The sequence below is a fragment of the Dermacentor silvarum genome, chromosome 4 (genome assembly GCF_013339745.2).
Source record: "Dermacentor silvarum isolate Dsil-2018 chromosome 4, BIME_Dsil_1.4, whole genome shotgun sequence".
Lineage (NCBI taxonomy): Eukaryota > Metazoa > Arthropoda > Arachnida > Ixodida > Ixodidae > Dermacentor > Dermacentor silvarum.
In genome coordinates, this window is record NC_051157.2 from 67,950,730 (window position 1) to 67,967,603 (window position 16,874).

Consider the following 16,874-nt stretch of genomic DNA (forward strand, 5'->3'; position numbering starts at 1 on the left):
CGGCGCGCAGCCGGCGAGCCGAGTACCGAGGCTTCTGTATTTTCATTGTCTCTATCTCTCTCCCTCGCTCTCAAGCTTGAGCTTTCTCTCTTTCTTATCATTCTCTCTCTCTCTCTCTCGCTCTCTTACACACAGAAGCGCACAACTCCTCCTCGCGCGAGTTCAGACCAGCGCCGCTGCTCAGTCCTCAGTGCTAAGCCTTATGGCATATAGGGCTGCACTCGTTACCAAATTGATTTTGCTCTTCCGAGTCGTCCTCCTCCGATGCGGCGGACGGGGCCGGGATGCGCCAGGCGGGGCTGCTGATTCCGCGTGAACAAGGCGCATCAGCCTCACCCCCCTGTCGAAGTTGTAATGATCATCAAACGAAGAGCAAAAGGAGAGAAAAAAAGTGCCCTGTATATCTGTATAGGAGCGAGTTCGTTTCGCGAGCTCTCTCCAACCTTGTGTCTTTCATCTAGCGGTTATTATATGCTCCGTCGTTCTCTTTTCTTTTTTTTCTTTTTTTTCCCAGAAGTAGCGGCTTCGCCACTGCTTTCGAACCTGCCTGTCTTTATGGCTTTCGGCAGCGAAGGCAGCCGCCTTTTTTTTGCTGGCCGGATGCAAATTTTCATTCGCAAAATATGCAGATGACTCTTTGTGTGCGAGCTATAGAGAGCTATTTTCTTCTCTTTTTTTTCTCCGGGTTCTGCCTTTCGGCCGCCTCCGTTCTCTTTGATGCTATATCGTCGGCCGTCATCACCGTGTCCCCCCCCCCCCCCCTTCCTTTGCTTTACATGAAAACAAACCAAAGCCTAACTGCGATGCAGAAATGAAATGCTTCCTTTCTGCTACGCTTCGTTCGGCGCCATTATTCAAAAATGCATCATCAGTGTTACATACGTGTCATTGTTTCGCAACTCGGCTCTATCCATTTGCGCCCCATCTTTCTTTCTTTATTCTTTTTCTCTCACTTCTTGGCTGGAATTGCACTTCGGTCTTTGGTATTGGTCAATTTTTTCTTTCTCCCAATGTTTCGTTTGTTTGTTTTCATTCCTCCGATACGTCTCTACGCATTATCGCCGACGCCGTTCTGCTCTAAAGAAAGAGAAGGAATAAAGAAAAGAAAGAAAGTAACAATGAATCAGTGAAATTAGAACAGCATGAACACCGATATAAAAAAAGGAAGAAAAAAAAGCTGTTTTGGCGGGCATCTGGGAATATGAATGCATAAATCTCGGGTTAGATTTTTGGCGCCCTCTTCGAGAGCCTGCGGTATTTCCGGCTTAACGACTCCGGCTACCGCCGTTGTTGTATTAGCCTTTTATACATATGTACATATATTATACCATCAGCGCTGCACTTTTGTTGAGCAGATAGCATATTTGCACTGTGTTTGCATACACTGGTCTCTCTCTCTCTCTCTCTCTCTCTCTCTCTCTCTCTCTCATAGTATCATGCGTCTAGGCTTCCTGCATCTTTTTTCTTTTTCCTCAATTTCACTCCGGGAAATGGAGATCGTTGGGGGAGATAGTGAACGCGCCCCGCATTCAAAGTTCGAATATGGTTCGAGAGCGTTGTTTTGCCAGCGGCGGCTCTAATGAAAGCCGTCGTGTGTGGGGCCCGCCAACCATATTTCCTGGCACCCACGGATCGATGGAGCGTTATTTGGAGTACTGCCCTGGAAGCAAAAACGAAAAGCGAGATAAGAAGAGGAACGAAAAAAAAAAGAAAGCCAACAAGCTTTGCTGCTGGCATGGCGATTACAACAAGTATGCCCGTATCTCTGGCGTCCAGAATATTGGCTCCCTTAATGACTAATCCAATGCGGGCATTTTCGAAGCTTTCTGTGTGAATACGGAACTTCTAAAAGCCGAGGTTAATTTCTCGTATTTTTTTAACTTTACTTTAAATTTTTAGTTTGAGCTTTATCTTTCTCGTATTTTTTTGAAAATCGGAAATTTCTAAATAATAAAAAGTTGAAGCGCGGCATCATTGCTCAGATTGCCCACTTTATTCTTGCGCGGTTCAGGAACATTGCAGAGACATATGCTTTTCTTTTCGTCATATTTGAGAACTGGCCTTCAAGTGAGCATCTGGAACTGCAGCTAAGTCGGTAACGGTCTGTCGTTTACATTACTGAAGCGGCTGACGCACTCCATGAATCTGTGACGTTTCTTCCTATCTCATAAAATTTTTTGTTTGCTCTTCTTATTCGAAAAAGTGGCCACCGTCATTATAAAGTAACCTAATTTCTTCCCTTTATTTCGGTTCCAATAACGAAAAAAAAGCATTGCAGGATACATTGAGTGTCTGATGATGCAGTGTAAACACTACTTTAATGGGTTGCACTGAAGTAAAGGATAATGCAGGCGGCTTGAGTATCATCTCCCATATGAGATGCAACTCTAATGTTTGTCTATTTCCGCCTGTTTAACGATCACGCGGGTTGACACCACATGCGCAAAAAGAGGCACAGTTGTAAAGCACTAACGCTCAAAACTAACAAGAGTGGTAACAAAGAGTGGTAACAAAGAGTGGTAACAAAGCGTGGCAACAAAGAGTGGTAACAAAGAGTGGTAACAGAACCACTCTCTGTGACGCCCTGCCATCAAAAGAGGGAGAACGCTGTCTCGTAATTATAAGCGTGCCCACTGTTTGCTCACTGCCGCGCCCCTCAGTAGGTATATCCAGCAGCAGTTACTGTATATCGCGTATTCATACTGTTGTAATTATTTGAGGTCTTTCTGTATAACTATACTCTTTCGGTATAACTGCCTGCTTAGGTGTTCTCACGCGCTTTGCCGTATTGCAACTAAAGAAAAGAGAATTTCTTGGATATCACTAAACTAAAGCCTCATTATTCATACTTAATAATGGAACAGCTAATTGCACATGAGAGTGTATCTTGAGCGAAGCGCACCGGCGAAGTGTGTTACCCCCATCCGGTCTTGACAAACAAACACTCGCCTGCCTGTAGCTGCAGCACTCTGTTTTTATTTTACATATATTTTTTTCGAGCGAGTACAAAGCATACACGGCATGCGCTTCGGGACCCTCCTCTTCCCGAGAGTCCCTCGAACAAACAAACGCGGCAGCCACAAAGCGGATAGATTGGTGATCCACGAAAGCCCTAGGGGTTGTGTGGTAATTAGCGCCTCGGGCGAACTCTGCCAAAAGCTTGCTGTCACTATTTTTGCCGCCTCAAGTGGTCACCACTGAAAAAGAGTGCGATTGATCGGTACGCCAGAGCATGGGCGTTCATCGGCCGGGGTGTACCGCTCCCGATGGAAGCTGGGAGACTGCTGCTTTCTGCAAATTAGTGGTGTGCGGCAAATTCGGGATTTCATTTTTTTTTTTTGTTACTACAGCTGCTCTCTTCTCTGTCGTTGCCACGTCGTTAGTGTATTGGTACCACGGCCTCATGCTCGCACGGCGTGTGTTCGAAGTGTATCGATTACGCGGCGACGTGTTCTTGAGTGCGACAGCCGAGTGCGTATATATTGATTGTCTATCGACACGTTGCTTCTTTTCGGCATGGATTTCAAGCGTACCACCCCCTCACGCTTCTTTAAAGGACAAGAGTGGTGGTTCTTGCGCACAATGCGTCTCTACCATGCAAATACGCCAGGTCACTGGTTTACGGCAGCTTATTATTTCGTATGCTCTGATATAAATGAACAGGTCCCTTCTTTCGTAGCTTCTTGCTCTGCAGCACATAGCAAAGTTGCCTCTTGTTACCGGCTTCTTTGATGCGACGAGCAACGGAGCTAGAAAGAAAAAATTTGCAGTCACTTAAGTGTCCTTACGAGATTTGAATGCGAAAGCATTAGGACTTGTTTAAGTTATCCCTTTAAATAAAACTCCTCCTTAATCCACCCTAATCCACTTTAATCAACTTTAGTACACCTTAAGCCATCTTACTCCACCTTGCTCTAATTTGCACCAACCTTAATCTACCTTAATCCGCCCTAATTCATTTTAGTCCACCTTAGCCCACAGTAATGCATCTTAATTTAATTTTGGGAGTGGGCCATGGAGTCCGCCGGGCGTCGTGGATGTTCACCGTAGGATTTCGCAGTGCGAGCCGCAGTAGGTCCGGCGCCGGAAACGTGACGTCATCACTTGACTACGTCGGTTTTGGTACCATCGGGCGATAACAATGGACGCCGCATTTCCCGCTTCATGGAGCACATAATGTTTTCGCATTAAAAGTTTCCTCGAGGTGAAGTGTACCGCAGTTAAGTCTACAGTTGGCGTCACAAATTTTAAATAATGCGAAGCCATTCCTTCAGCTACCTCCGCTGTTTTTATTGCTATAGCAATGATGTGGACCCTCCAGACGAATTTTCGCCATCGGCGTTTAGGAATATATTTAGGTATATGTATGCTGTATGTTTCTCCTATGCCATATATGCAGGTTATGTTGCCACACTATTTAACCGTTGAAGTTTGTACCAGGTCTTCGGTTCTTGACTAAACTGTTCCCGAGAACTTTGAGAATGGTAGCCCGCAAACAAATTTGATGAAGCAACATCCAAAGCGCGTGCCTTTTATATTAAATCATTTCAGCACTATTAAATATCAAAAGTGCGAAACAATATCAGTGCTCAAACCTGAAAGTGGCGTAATTTTACTGGCACGGCTGTTTACGGGCAGCGTAGTAGGTGCCTGTGCGATGTTATTACAGGCCCCTACACGTCGTGTTAGAGCCTTTAAGGCTGCCAGAAATTTTGGCACACCCGTGTATGACACGTCCGCGTTAGTCGGACCCGCATATAGTTGGAACACCGTCCGAGAAGTTCAAGAGCAACGTTAAGCCTTGCTATCATAATTTTTTTTACGTCGTCCTGGTAGCCTCTTCACCGCAGCCAGTTATGTACGCTCTCTACTCTTGTATACACCAGACGGCGTGGTTATGGCTACGACAGGGATGCGACAAAGTTGTAAATACTTGAGGAGCTGAAATTATTAGGTTGTTTTATTGCAGCTAATAACAAGAATTGATGAACAAGAATAAAGTAAGTAATTCAAAGTTATAAGGTCGGAGAGATTGAGGAAGCTGTTAAAAAAAATGGCCGCTGCATGAAATCCGTGAGAAGAAAACTTGGCATAGGACACAGAAAGATGTATGCAGTGAAAGATCAGCAGGGTAATGCCATCAGCAATTTCGATTATATAGTAAAAGCAGCAGAATAATTTTATACTGACCTTGTACAGTACCCAGAGCAGCCACGCAAACTCCGTTGGAAGTAGTGATGAACAGGATACAGAGGCTCCTTCTATAGCTAAAGAAGAAGTTAGAAGGGCCTTGCAAAACATGTCCTGGGGAAAAGCGGCAGGAGAATATGGAGTAACTGTCGGTTAATTCAAAGATAGGGATATTTTGTTTGACAATCTTGCGGCCCTTTTTACGCAATACTTCACGATTTCAGGGGCAGAGAGAGCTGGAAAAATGAAAACGTTGTACTATTTCACCAAAAGGAAGACGTTAAATAATTCAGTAATTATATATAGGCTCCTAATCTTGCTTTCTGTATTGAATAAAATATTCCCCAAGACGATTTCTAATAGAATCAGGGCAACACTTGACTTCAGTCAACCAAGAGAACAGGCCGGCTTAATGAAGGGATATTCTACAAGTGGGTCACATTCATGTCATCAATCAGGTAATCGAGAAATCTACGGAGTACAATCAGCCTCTCTATGTGGTTTTCGTAGATTATGAAAAAGCATTTGATTCAGTAGAAATACCAGCGGTCATAAAGACAATGCGTAATCACGTAGTACAGGAGGCATACTTGGCAAGGAAAAGCAATCTCTCCAATGCATGCTTAGAATTGTTCAAGCCATTAGACTAGCAAGGCTTAAGAATGAGGATTAAAGGCGAATACCTCAACAACCTTCTGTGTGCAGATGACATTGATTGAGTAACAATGATTGAGTACCTTAACCGACAAAGTATAATAGTAGGGTTTAAGATTCAAATGCAGATGACAAAGGTTATGTTCAATAGCCTGGCAAATGAACAAGAATTCAGGATCACCAGTCAGCCTCTGGAGTCTGTGCATGGAGTATGTTTATCTAGGTCAACTACTTCCAGGAGACCCTGATCATGAGAAGGAAATTCACAGAAGAATAAAAATGGGTTGGAGTGCATACGGCAGGCATTACCAAATCCTAACTGGGAGCTTACCACTCTCTTTGGAAAGAAAAGTGTACAAATTATTGCATTCTGGCGGTGCTAACGCACGGGGCAGAGATGGAACGAAAAATGTTAGGAAGAGACAGGAAGAGAGCGGTGTGGTTGAGAGAGCAAACGGGGAATGCCGATATTCTAGTTGACATTATGATAAAAAGATATGGAACTGGGCAGGTCATGTAATGCTTAGGGCAGATAACTGGTGGACCATTAGACTTACAGAATGGGTGCCAAGGAAAGAGAAGCGCAGTCGAGAATGCGAGAAAATAGGTGGGGTGATGAAATTAGGAATTTTCTGTGGGCAAGTTGGAATCAGCTAGCGCAAGACAGGGGTAATTGCAAATCGCTGGGAGAGGCCGTACATCCTGTAGTGGACTTATAAATAGGCTGATTATGAATATTGCAGATAATAGTGCCCAATGCCTTGAGTCAGCTTAACAAGGTCGCGATAAAGAGCGAAATGGAATTATAATTGCCGCCTTTCAACTCAGTGGTATGATGTCCTGCGTTTAATGACTGCCGCTTCAAACACGATCATGATCTGAATGTCCTATTTTAGCTTTCATCTTGTAGCAGCCAATGAAGTTAAAAAAGCCCTCGCTTAAATTTCGAGGCAAGAATGAATTCACCGTAGTGGCATCAGAACCACATAATAAAAGAAAACATCTGGTCGTGTAACCACTAAGGCTAGCGTCATGCAATTATCGCTACTTTAATAATGCAGTCATCGTAATATTGAGTGTACAATGCCAGATGATATAAGTGCATGCTTACGATTCTTCTTGCTACGCCACCCCGTTCATGTTTCGTGCATCGTAGAGATTGCGGAAGCAATCAACACATCTTGATATGTCGTTAAAGTGCGGCATACACGTCTCGCTGAAACATCTTTATATGTTTAAACCAAAGGTAAAATCATTTTTGCGATGTACTTGAAACAAGAAGCGATAAAAATTAAGCAAGTGTTACACGTTTGTAAAACGTTAAGGTGAAAGCCTGATTGTACACTTGGCATACTTTTTGCCACGATTAAGATACGTTTATGAAGAATTGTGGCAACTGTCCATCGGAGCGCACTACAGAACTCACCAAATTCGCCGCACCTACTAGTAGCAGGCCAGTGCTGTCAGTGCTCTCGCAGAGTCCCGTAAGGGGGGGGGGGGGGGGGGGGGGGGGGGCAGTATTGGGGCGGTGGCATCGGAGCCAGCTGTAAAAGAAGACGACGACCAGCGCTGCGAGCAGTGGCACGAGCGCGTCTCTGTGACCACGTGAAGAGTGCAGTCAGCCACGCACTAGGCACACCTTTAGCAATCCGCAACCATGGAGCAGCCATGGCTTCAGATAAGCGTGCTCGTCTCGCATGGCGAAGGCCAGGGTGCAATTCCCTCCCAGACCAAAATTTACCAAACTTTCTTGGCACAGCCACTGATTTACTTTGTTTACAGGAACCCCCCAGAGAAATGTGACGACAATTCGTTCATTTTTAGACGTGTTTTTACTCTTTGTGGCGTCGGTCATTTTTCGTCACGGCGCAGTTTCGCCAAGGTCAGTGCAAGGTCACCACCTACAAGACACGTAAGGTTTTCGCCTTACGTGTCTATGTAGCAACGCTCTACTTCGTTCTTTCTTTTGATTGTCTCACAGGCTGCGTCAAGGTGACCACTCGGGCACCCTTGACGCGGCGTTGCACCACAGGTGGTGCATTTTACCAAAGAGCAGAGAACGACGAAGACCGGCGGCCCGCGAGCCACCGGGGATGCAATCGGTTTGCAACGAGAACTGCTCAGTCCACGCAGTCATTTGACTATTTCTTCACCCTGCTTTTTTGATGGTGTTCTCCGGCTTCTTCTTCTTCTTCTTCCTTCAAGTTATGGCACGTACCCACGAAGGGAGGATTGGCCATGGTTCGCAATGGAAACATCATATGAAGTTCTTGCTTCCTGTTAACTTATTGATTATGAATTATTTTTCTTCTCCTTTCTTTTCTTTTCTTGAAAGTGGTCTGCCATATTTGACGACGCAGCCGCCCCCACTCGGGGATGTGTTCTTTATCACTGCAGCGTAAAAATTAAAAAAAATAAGAATAAAAAATAAAAACAGCAATTCAGCAAAATTCTCACTTGCTCATTTCTCTATTAAAGTTCATTCCTCCTCTGCAGCTACACTGTCAAAAAAAAAATTGGAGGACGCTTAAGCTTGGCTTTTCAGAGTGGAACGCCATAGCAGTTCAAAGATCCCTGACTGCTACTCACGGTTCCCGACGACTGCAGCTTATGCAACCGTAATGGTTACTGACAAACACTGGCGGTGAACGCTATGCACGTAGGCGAGCTTTCTGGTGGAAACGCGGCTTCTTGCGTAAGCCTATCCCGGAGATAGTGCGCAACCGCGCCAAAGAAATTACATCATTTTCAGATTTCCTGTATTTGTTTCTCACTTTTAATATTTCAGTCTGAGAAGACCTAATATAAAAGGCATGCGCTGTGGGTGTTCTGTTTGATGACATTTGTCTGTGGATTGTCATTCTCAAAATCCCGAGGAATAGCTTTGTCAAGAATGCTGAGACAAGGTATGAGCAACACTAGTTATAGAATGGTGTGGCAATATAACCCGCAATACCGCACGTCATATAAGAAGGCGTGGCGTATACATAAACCTAAAATGATTTTCTCCGCCACCCGCCGAAATCGCACGCCGGTTGCCGACGCCGGATTTTCTGCGACAGAAGAATGTAGGTCGCCGCAGACAAGCGGCCACCTACAACGCCCTGAATTTTTTTTTTAATAAAGTTGTTTCCTCCTCCTCCTCCTCTGCGACATGGCGTCCTTAACACTATCGCGTTAAAACTGACAGTCACTTTAGCAAACGCCAAAGAGGGTGAAGACGAAAGCCTGATCTTAAGAGACATTCATTAAATTACTTGAGATTCTCGTTCGAATGCGTTTATTACTTGTTTTTTCCGACCTAAGAGTCCAGGCTTCGAGTGCCTTAATTACGTTATCTAAATAACTGCGTCTTAATTATCCTCGCCTTAATTAACATCAAAGGTCGTGGATTCGAACTCCTGACATAAACTCGAGGATTCGACTCCCACCGAAGGTCATGAGTTCGAGTGTCTTAATTACCTCTATCTTAATTAACACGATGATGACGGTGACCCTGCGCACCATCAAAATTGTTGCGTGAGCGTTTACATACAGGTAAGAAACGATGCCGGATCGGTGTAGTAAGTAAATGACTACACCGTGGCGGCATCGTGTACGATTTTGCGTCGACGACAAGTTTTAGCTCAAGGACGTTCAAGGTAGAGTGAACGATGAGAAATGTTAGACTTCCGCCTTAAAAAGAAAAAGTTATATGATTGTGACGAGTGGATGGCGCGACAATCACACATCGCGCGCTCGACACGGGGCAGTCTTTGATCGTACTACCATGGCTGCTACATAAAATAAAAAAGGTTCCTTTTTTTATGTAGTGGCCGTGGTACTACAGCACTAAGACAATAGCGCAAGGATAAATAGTTTTGTATACGCCGTCAAAAAATACAGACCCCTACGTGCTACTGTGCTACAACAACGGAAGAAATGCCGTCCAGGCTTATGTAAACACATAATGCCTAGCAGACGACGCGCGGCGCAATCCCCACTGTCCGTGGTTCAGCCCAACGTTACTAGACTATAGCTTCAGTTGTAAAACAACTCCTCGCCCGTGCGCTTACCGCCACTGTTGCCACTCTTTGGGCAGCCGCCAGATGGCGGCGTCGTTCCATCGCGCTCCACTGCAGACGCCTCGCCGCAGCCTTGAGCTCGTGCGGACGGGTAGCTTGCGCGTGTTTCACGCTCGCTCCCTATAGTCTGAATATAGTCTCCCTATAATCCGAATTAGTGATACCATGCGAAAGCGGTATCCACCTACAGCAATAAGATATATCGGGCTAGTTGGTTCATACTGAAAGAAGGGTAAACTGCACGATAGGAAGAAACGCATACGACGAAGCGCAGAAGCTGCGTTTTTAAGTGTCGCGTGTTGCTTCCTGCCGCCTAAACCTTTCAAGCAGTTTACTTTTCCCATTCAGAAGCTTGGTACGTTTTCTCGCTGCTTTTACTTGCTTAACACTTTGGTCTGGGGTAGTTATACGCCAGCTAGTGAGACCAAATTTGTTATCCACAAAAATTACAGCACAACTTTCTTGTAAACCAATATGAATGCTTTATTAATGAAAACGAAGTAAAAAACAACTGTATGGCCATATATATATATATATATATATATATATATATATATATATATAGCTAAGACAAACTGTCACAATAGACATAATCTAGGCAAATTATTTGGGCCTACGTGGAAACTAACTCCCCCTACATCAGCTTGGCACGTTTCCTCACTGCCTTTACTTCAAGACGATCCCCGCCGCTGCTGCAGGAACCTTGCCTAAGAATGCATTTTTATGCAAGGTTCCTGCAAGGTATGCGTGTATGCATGCGCGTAACTAAATAAAAATTAGCGTAGCTTGGTGAGGGGTGGGAGTGGGATGATAGCCTGACGAGTTACAGAGAAATAACGCAACACTAGAGACTGACGAGGTGCAAATTTCCGCCACCACACCAGAAACTGAACAAGAGACAGGCGGTCGCATGGCGACAGCTGCAGAAAAGAACGTTTGTAAACCCGGCGATCTTGAATCTCTATTACCCAGAACTTTATTCGTCAAACCAATGCAAGTTTTGTGAGGTCAGGGAAACCCTGGAACACATGTTATAGGAGTGCAAACAAGGGGAAGAGGGGGGGGGGGGGGGGGGGTGTTCCAGACGGGGACGCAGCCTCGAGCCGAACGCGCTGGGAGACTACGCTGCTCAGCTCCGCCCTCGAGGACCAACTCTGGGCCATCCAGCGAGCCGAGGAAGCCGCCAGAGCTCAAGGGCTCGTGGCCGACACCTAGGCAGGGGTATTCGCCCAAATACGCGAATAACTCGCCGGATCATAAATAAAGTTAGCGTTCGTTTCGTTCGTTCATAGCTTGCACAAGTGGCGTAAGGCTAAAGAAACAGCGGATCTGATCGGCACCTAGCTGGTCCTGGCCTTACGGGTTATGCTTTTCTGGAATTTATTCATTATTGATCGATAATCGATTACCTATTGATTGGCTATCGCAAGGTATTGGCCACGTATTTGGGCTAGGCTAATCACTACCAAGTCATCCCCAGCATTTTCCTGAATTTCTTGATTATTGATCGATTATTGATTAGCTATTGATAGGCTATCGCAAGATATTGGCCACATATTTGGGCTAGGCTAAGCACTACCAAGTCATCCCTAGCATTTGGCGGAATTTATTGATTATTGATCGATTATCTATTGGCTATTGATCGGCTATCGCAAGGTGATGCGAGGCGCAGCTGTGTGCAGTGACGTCATCGCTAGGCGAGTTTTTGCGAACACTTCACGGGGAAGCAAAAAGCTTAAACAGCTCCGCTGTTAAAAATTTAATGATGCGTGCACTCAGTTCCTGAAAGCGCAAGGGGCACCCCACACGACTCAGCGTATTCTGTGACAGCTCTTATAAGATGGCGCAGAATAGATCACCAAACATCTGTCTTCGTGTGATTTTTTTTTCCCGGTTGGTTCGACAGATACGAGGGAAGGTTCGGGAACACTTTCGGCACCGTACCCTCGGCAAGTGTGTCCACTTGTCTCGTGGCACCTCAGCCGTCTATCCATTGATAATATGCACAAACACTTTAAGATGTCCTCCTCATGAAAGTGTAAATCACACACCATGGATTTTACAGAGAGTTCCCGGTCGGCACAAGGAATCGCTCTGTTCAACGCCGAGTGAAGTGTCGCATTGCTGGGAGCCCACAAGAAGTGGCGCGCCGAACTGTCGACATCGTTCGATATCCGCTTGTTGCAGTCCGGAACGCAGCACGTCGGCATCGTCTGCTAATACCCTTAACAAACGCGGGCGAAGGCTACAGTTTCGCGGATGACATGCTTCCTGAAATCCGCCGTCAACAACCAACCACAGAATACACCAACGCTGCACCGCGTGTTTCGTCCGGCCAGTTCGCGTAGCCGGCTAGTGGGGAAGTGAAGCTGGGTGAGATGGCAGCGCCATGAAGGCGCGGGCGGGTGGCGGTTCCGCGCAACGCCACCGAGTTTTACAACTGAAGCTAGTCTAGTCACGTTGGTTCAGCCTGTGCCCACCAGGCGTCAAACTCTGCTCGATCTCCAGGCCGATAAACGAATTGAGGAGCCAGGGGCTCCCTAGTGCTGTTCTCATTCATTGAGGAAAGAATGAAAGAGTTGCTGAAGCGTGGAAATATGTTTTTCGCACTAACGCTTACGGTGTAATTTATAATCAGGACACAGTGGCTTTTTTTTTTCTTGGAGCCGTGGCTATATGCATGCTACAAGTATAGCACAGCTGTTGTGTGTCTCTAAATTTTGCAATACTAACGAAAACTAAAACTAAATAATACTTTAATACTAACGAAAACTAACGAAAGGACACTGGCTGGCACCTTCGCGCTCGTGAAGCGGGAGCCAATGGTGACAGCCGAAGTGGGACGGTCCACTAGGTGCACTCTTACAGAATAGCCCCTCTGGTCTATCCCGACCCGAGAAAACGATGCCATGCCGATTGTGGCTTGGCGTCGCATTTACTAAGTCGTTTGCTTTCCGCATCGGATGGGAGGACAGTGCTGCGTGTGACCACTGCGGGGACGAGGGAACTATCGAACACGTACTTTGTCATTGTCCCCGATACAGCGCACGCAGGCAATCACTCTTGACCACGTTGGCGCGTCTTGACTATCGGCCGCTTTCGAATGCAGACAGTCCTGGAACGCCAACTTAAATATTCGTCACACCACATGACAGGGAAAGCACTCTTGAAATGTTTACGTTCGAATGGCCTATTGGCGAGACTGTAGTTCGGAGGGACGTTCACAACCTCCCCTATCATTCTTTTTTCGTTTCCTTGCTTTTTCTCTCTGCTGTTCTTTCCGTCTTTCATTTCCCCTTTCCCTTCCCCAGTACAGGGTAGCAAACCAGAATCTTATGTGGGTAATCTCCCTGCTTTTCTTGTCCCTTCTATCTATCTATCTATCTATCTATCTATCTATCTATCTCTCTCTCTCCCTTATTAACGTGTTGACGTGTTTATGCTATAGGTTTGGCACTTTTATGATGAGATACGATGGTCGACGTTGCAATGCTGTATGACTCGTTCAGAAGAGTCAGTAGCGGTCTACGAACACCGAAGCAGGAGACCTAGCCATGGATCTGCCGATAGTGATGCGCCCTTATTAACACATGAGAAACAATACCCGCTGTGCATCCTGTTGAGATTATGTCCTCATTTACGAGGTCGAGCCCCATTGCCTCCTTCACGAACGCAGGAAAGCATTTCCTTGATCAGTTCAAAATATCGATATTCTCGAAGCATAAAGAGCAAGTGTTGTTCCTCGTCTTACGTATAGGCGTTCTTCTTAGCCTACTTATAAGTGTTGTTCATGTTCCTCGTCATTTCCCGAAGAAACTAGAGCGCGCTTCCTTTCTCATCTTACTTGTAAGTCTTGCTGACGCTACTCTTCGCTTTTCGCACTGATACCACGAAGTTTGGCATCAGCAGAACGGTGTTTACGTAATTCAGTACCTTCCGCTCTCAGAAGCTCGCTTAGGCACCATTAGAAATATTTGACATTTCCCGATTTCGGTATCAACATTCTTAAATAAAGTATTGTTAGATAACCAATTTTATATACCACAATTGTAACGTCCGCAGTAAAACAAGTGCCAATGGAAAAGGAAAAGGAAGGGCTGCTAACGAGAACGCATCGCACGTGTTGTACTTGTTTTTGTTGCCATATAAATATCGGATCAAAAAGCGCCGCTCATAACTCCGTTCCTGTATGATGTCCTTCACTTTCCATACCATTCGCCCATTCCAGGTAGAGGTCTATGTGCATTAGAGGCACCTATGCTATAGCATTATATATGTATAGTTTCTATCCCTTAATTTAATGCTTTATTACGCAGAACAAAGGTACGTTCAATAGCACTACTTTGTAGGTGAGCATTCCACCCCATCAACCGGCCCAACGTATGAACACCGTCGCCTATCGATCGCGTGAATGCTTCCCATTGAAACCATGGCAAAAAGTAACTTGATCGTGACAAAACGATTTCTTGTTCGGTTTCGAGGTAGCAGGAAATCTATGCACACAGGTTCACTTGTCCGGTCATCTCTCTTGGGCACTATAATTAAAAACGGCAATAACGCAGTGCCAGCGCTGTTTTTTTTAAAGAGATTTGCACTTGTTGCGATAAGACATCTGCCATGTGAACTGATATTTCTGAATATCACATTTTCTCCCTTTTATTTCTCTTCTCGCTCTCATTCCTCACATTTAGCACCTTATAGAGCGTACCCTTTTTCGCGAGGTAGCCAGTCGAATTCCGCCTGCATGCACGCTGCTTAGTAGCCTTGGGGCACTGGCTAAAGCTTGTGTTAGCCAATCAGAGCGCAGTAGACTGTTCCTGCACCGCTTGTGTCTTCATGCCAAAGAGTCATCTGTACGGCTGCGCAGTTCCGAACGCAATCTCCAGTGTCAGACAATGTCTGGTAACTGGTAACTTTCATACAAGTGCCACATTATTAGGAAACTGGTCACAGTTAACCTTCTTGCTGATTGAAAAGCAGCGCTGCAGTTTACGAAGGGCCGGAAATAAACAGTGTTCCCCGTCTTCAAGTATCTGAGTTTTCTTCTTATTCCAATTCCTCTTTTCTTTCTCTTTCTCAACCTGCCTTCGTTTTACCACAGACACTCACGTGAACACGGCACCGAGGCTGACCGACCGGCGCCCCGTAGTGCGGGCGCGGCAAGGCGAGAACGTGAAGATCCCGTGTGCGGCTCAGGGTTACCCTGTGCCATCCTATTCCTGGCACCGAGTCGAAGGGGGATGGCAGGTGGCCCTGGACTCGCCGGCGGGCCGCGTGTCGCAAGCCGACGGCACGTTGCTCTTCAGGCGTGCCCAAGTATCGGACGGCGGCAAGTACGTCTGCGTCGTCAACAACTCCATCGGCCAGGACCGCATGGAGACGCAACTGGTGGTCACCGGTAAGTGAGCAATATGGTAGCGTTTCTGCCGAGAGACTGTTCCGAACATTGAACCCGGCACGCGTTGATTATGATAATGATTTGAGAGCCTGCTGTGCGCCACTGGACCCCCAGAGCCCAGAAAGATGGAAGAAAGAAGAAGTGGCAACGAGGCTTGCATCGGAAATGCCCTCCATGCCGTGACGTGACATTTTAGGCCAATTTTGGCTCCCGCGTGGGCTGATCCATTGCGACCAAGGCTGCGTTCCTGGTTACTTGTCGGGAAGGCTGTCGGGTCAAGCTTGACCTATCGTGGTCACCTAACCTGCTTGTCGTGTAGTGGGGACGGTTTGGCCGACAGTCCGACAGAACTGTGCGAGAGCGCCCCACTGTGACGTGGCGGAGAACTGCTCTGGTCTAGTGAGACCTACCGTTTGTGACTTTGAAAATCTAATGTGAATGCGTTGTTGGGATTAGTGTCACAGTAAATATATTATTTTACAATGAGAAGTCCTGGTATCTCTCGCGGCAAACCAAGGTGCGATAGCTTTAGCACCAGCGAAGCGGGTGGAATAGAGTTCACCATCTCACCAGGAGAAGAAGAGGTGAGAGAAAGAACCTGGATCTTACTATGACGGTGATCTTAAAGATTGTGGCGTATATTATTTTCCCCTTATGTGTTCAGGAAGCATTTTGATAATTATCAGGGCCATCGGCGAGGTTCGCGTCGTTCGTGCATGACAAGTGCTATTTACCAAACTGCAACAGGTATGCACTGACGCAAATGTGCGCCTAATCCAACAGCTGTTTTAAAGCAAACTAGTTGTACGTAAATCTTCCGGGTGCATCCGCAAGCTGTTTTTTCGCAAATATATTGTGCATTATATCGCCTTTAGCCGATCTTTTACACAACTGCTTAGAGCAGGTATTGCGAGAACGCTGTCCTAGGGTTTCATGAGGTGCGCGTAGGTTTTCAATGCGAGTAGCATTCTTGGGCATTCTCAGGCCAGTTTTCTTTCCTGCTATCTAGCAATCTACCTTTCCTAAAATGTGGGCCGCCCAAAACAGTGCAGTCTAAATAGGTGGGCTTATACCGAAAGTAATGCAGTCTAAAATGAAGGCTAGCTGTTCCCGTGAGTGTGTGCCACTGGGTATATGTCAATGGCAATGCTCGGACTTCTCGGCGGCGTCGCCAGAAGGCGCAGAGTGTCCAGAGAGAAGCGCGACAGACGATCCGAACTGCACTACACGGCTCACATTTGACGCGTATGGGCTATTGGCATACTTTTATAGTCATCGTGGATGAGTTCTGCCCGATTTTTTCACATCCTCCTATCCCAAGCTTTGGGCAACTCTCCTCCAGGCAGCACCAACCACATCTGGCCGTGAGGAGTCTTGTACGATGTAGCCAGTCGGATGTCCTGAAGTGAGTTTTAGATTTACGGAGGGCAAGGTCTGTTAGAAAACTAATGACAGTGGCAACACTGTTCACCAACCGCCAAAACTTTAATAAATTACATGTTAGGAGTTCCTTTAAGACGGCCAGCTGAAGGTTTGCCGACCACCTCTTTGGCAGGCTCTGCAAAAGA

At 46.2% G+C, this 16,874-nt stretch overlaps 1 protein-coding gene across 1 annotated transcript in view; it reads left to right on the plus strand.

Annotated features, from left to right (window-relative positions):
• The window catches only part of LOC119450192 (Down syndrome cell adhesion molecule), a 370,685-nt gene that overhangs the window by 218,233 nt on the left and 135,578 nt on the right, over nt 1-16,874 (plus strand). Inside the window, exon 5 of the mRNA XM_037713569.2 lies at nt 15,010-15,306. Within this exon, the coding sequence (XP_037569497.2) occupies nt 15,010-15,306 (297 nt within the window). The remainder of the gene's footprint in view (nt 1-15,009; nt 15,307-16,874) is intronic.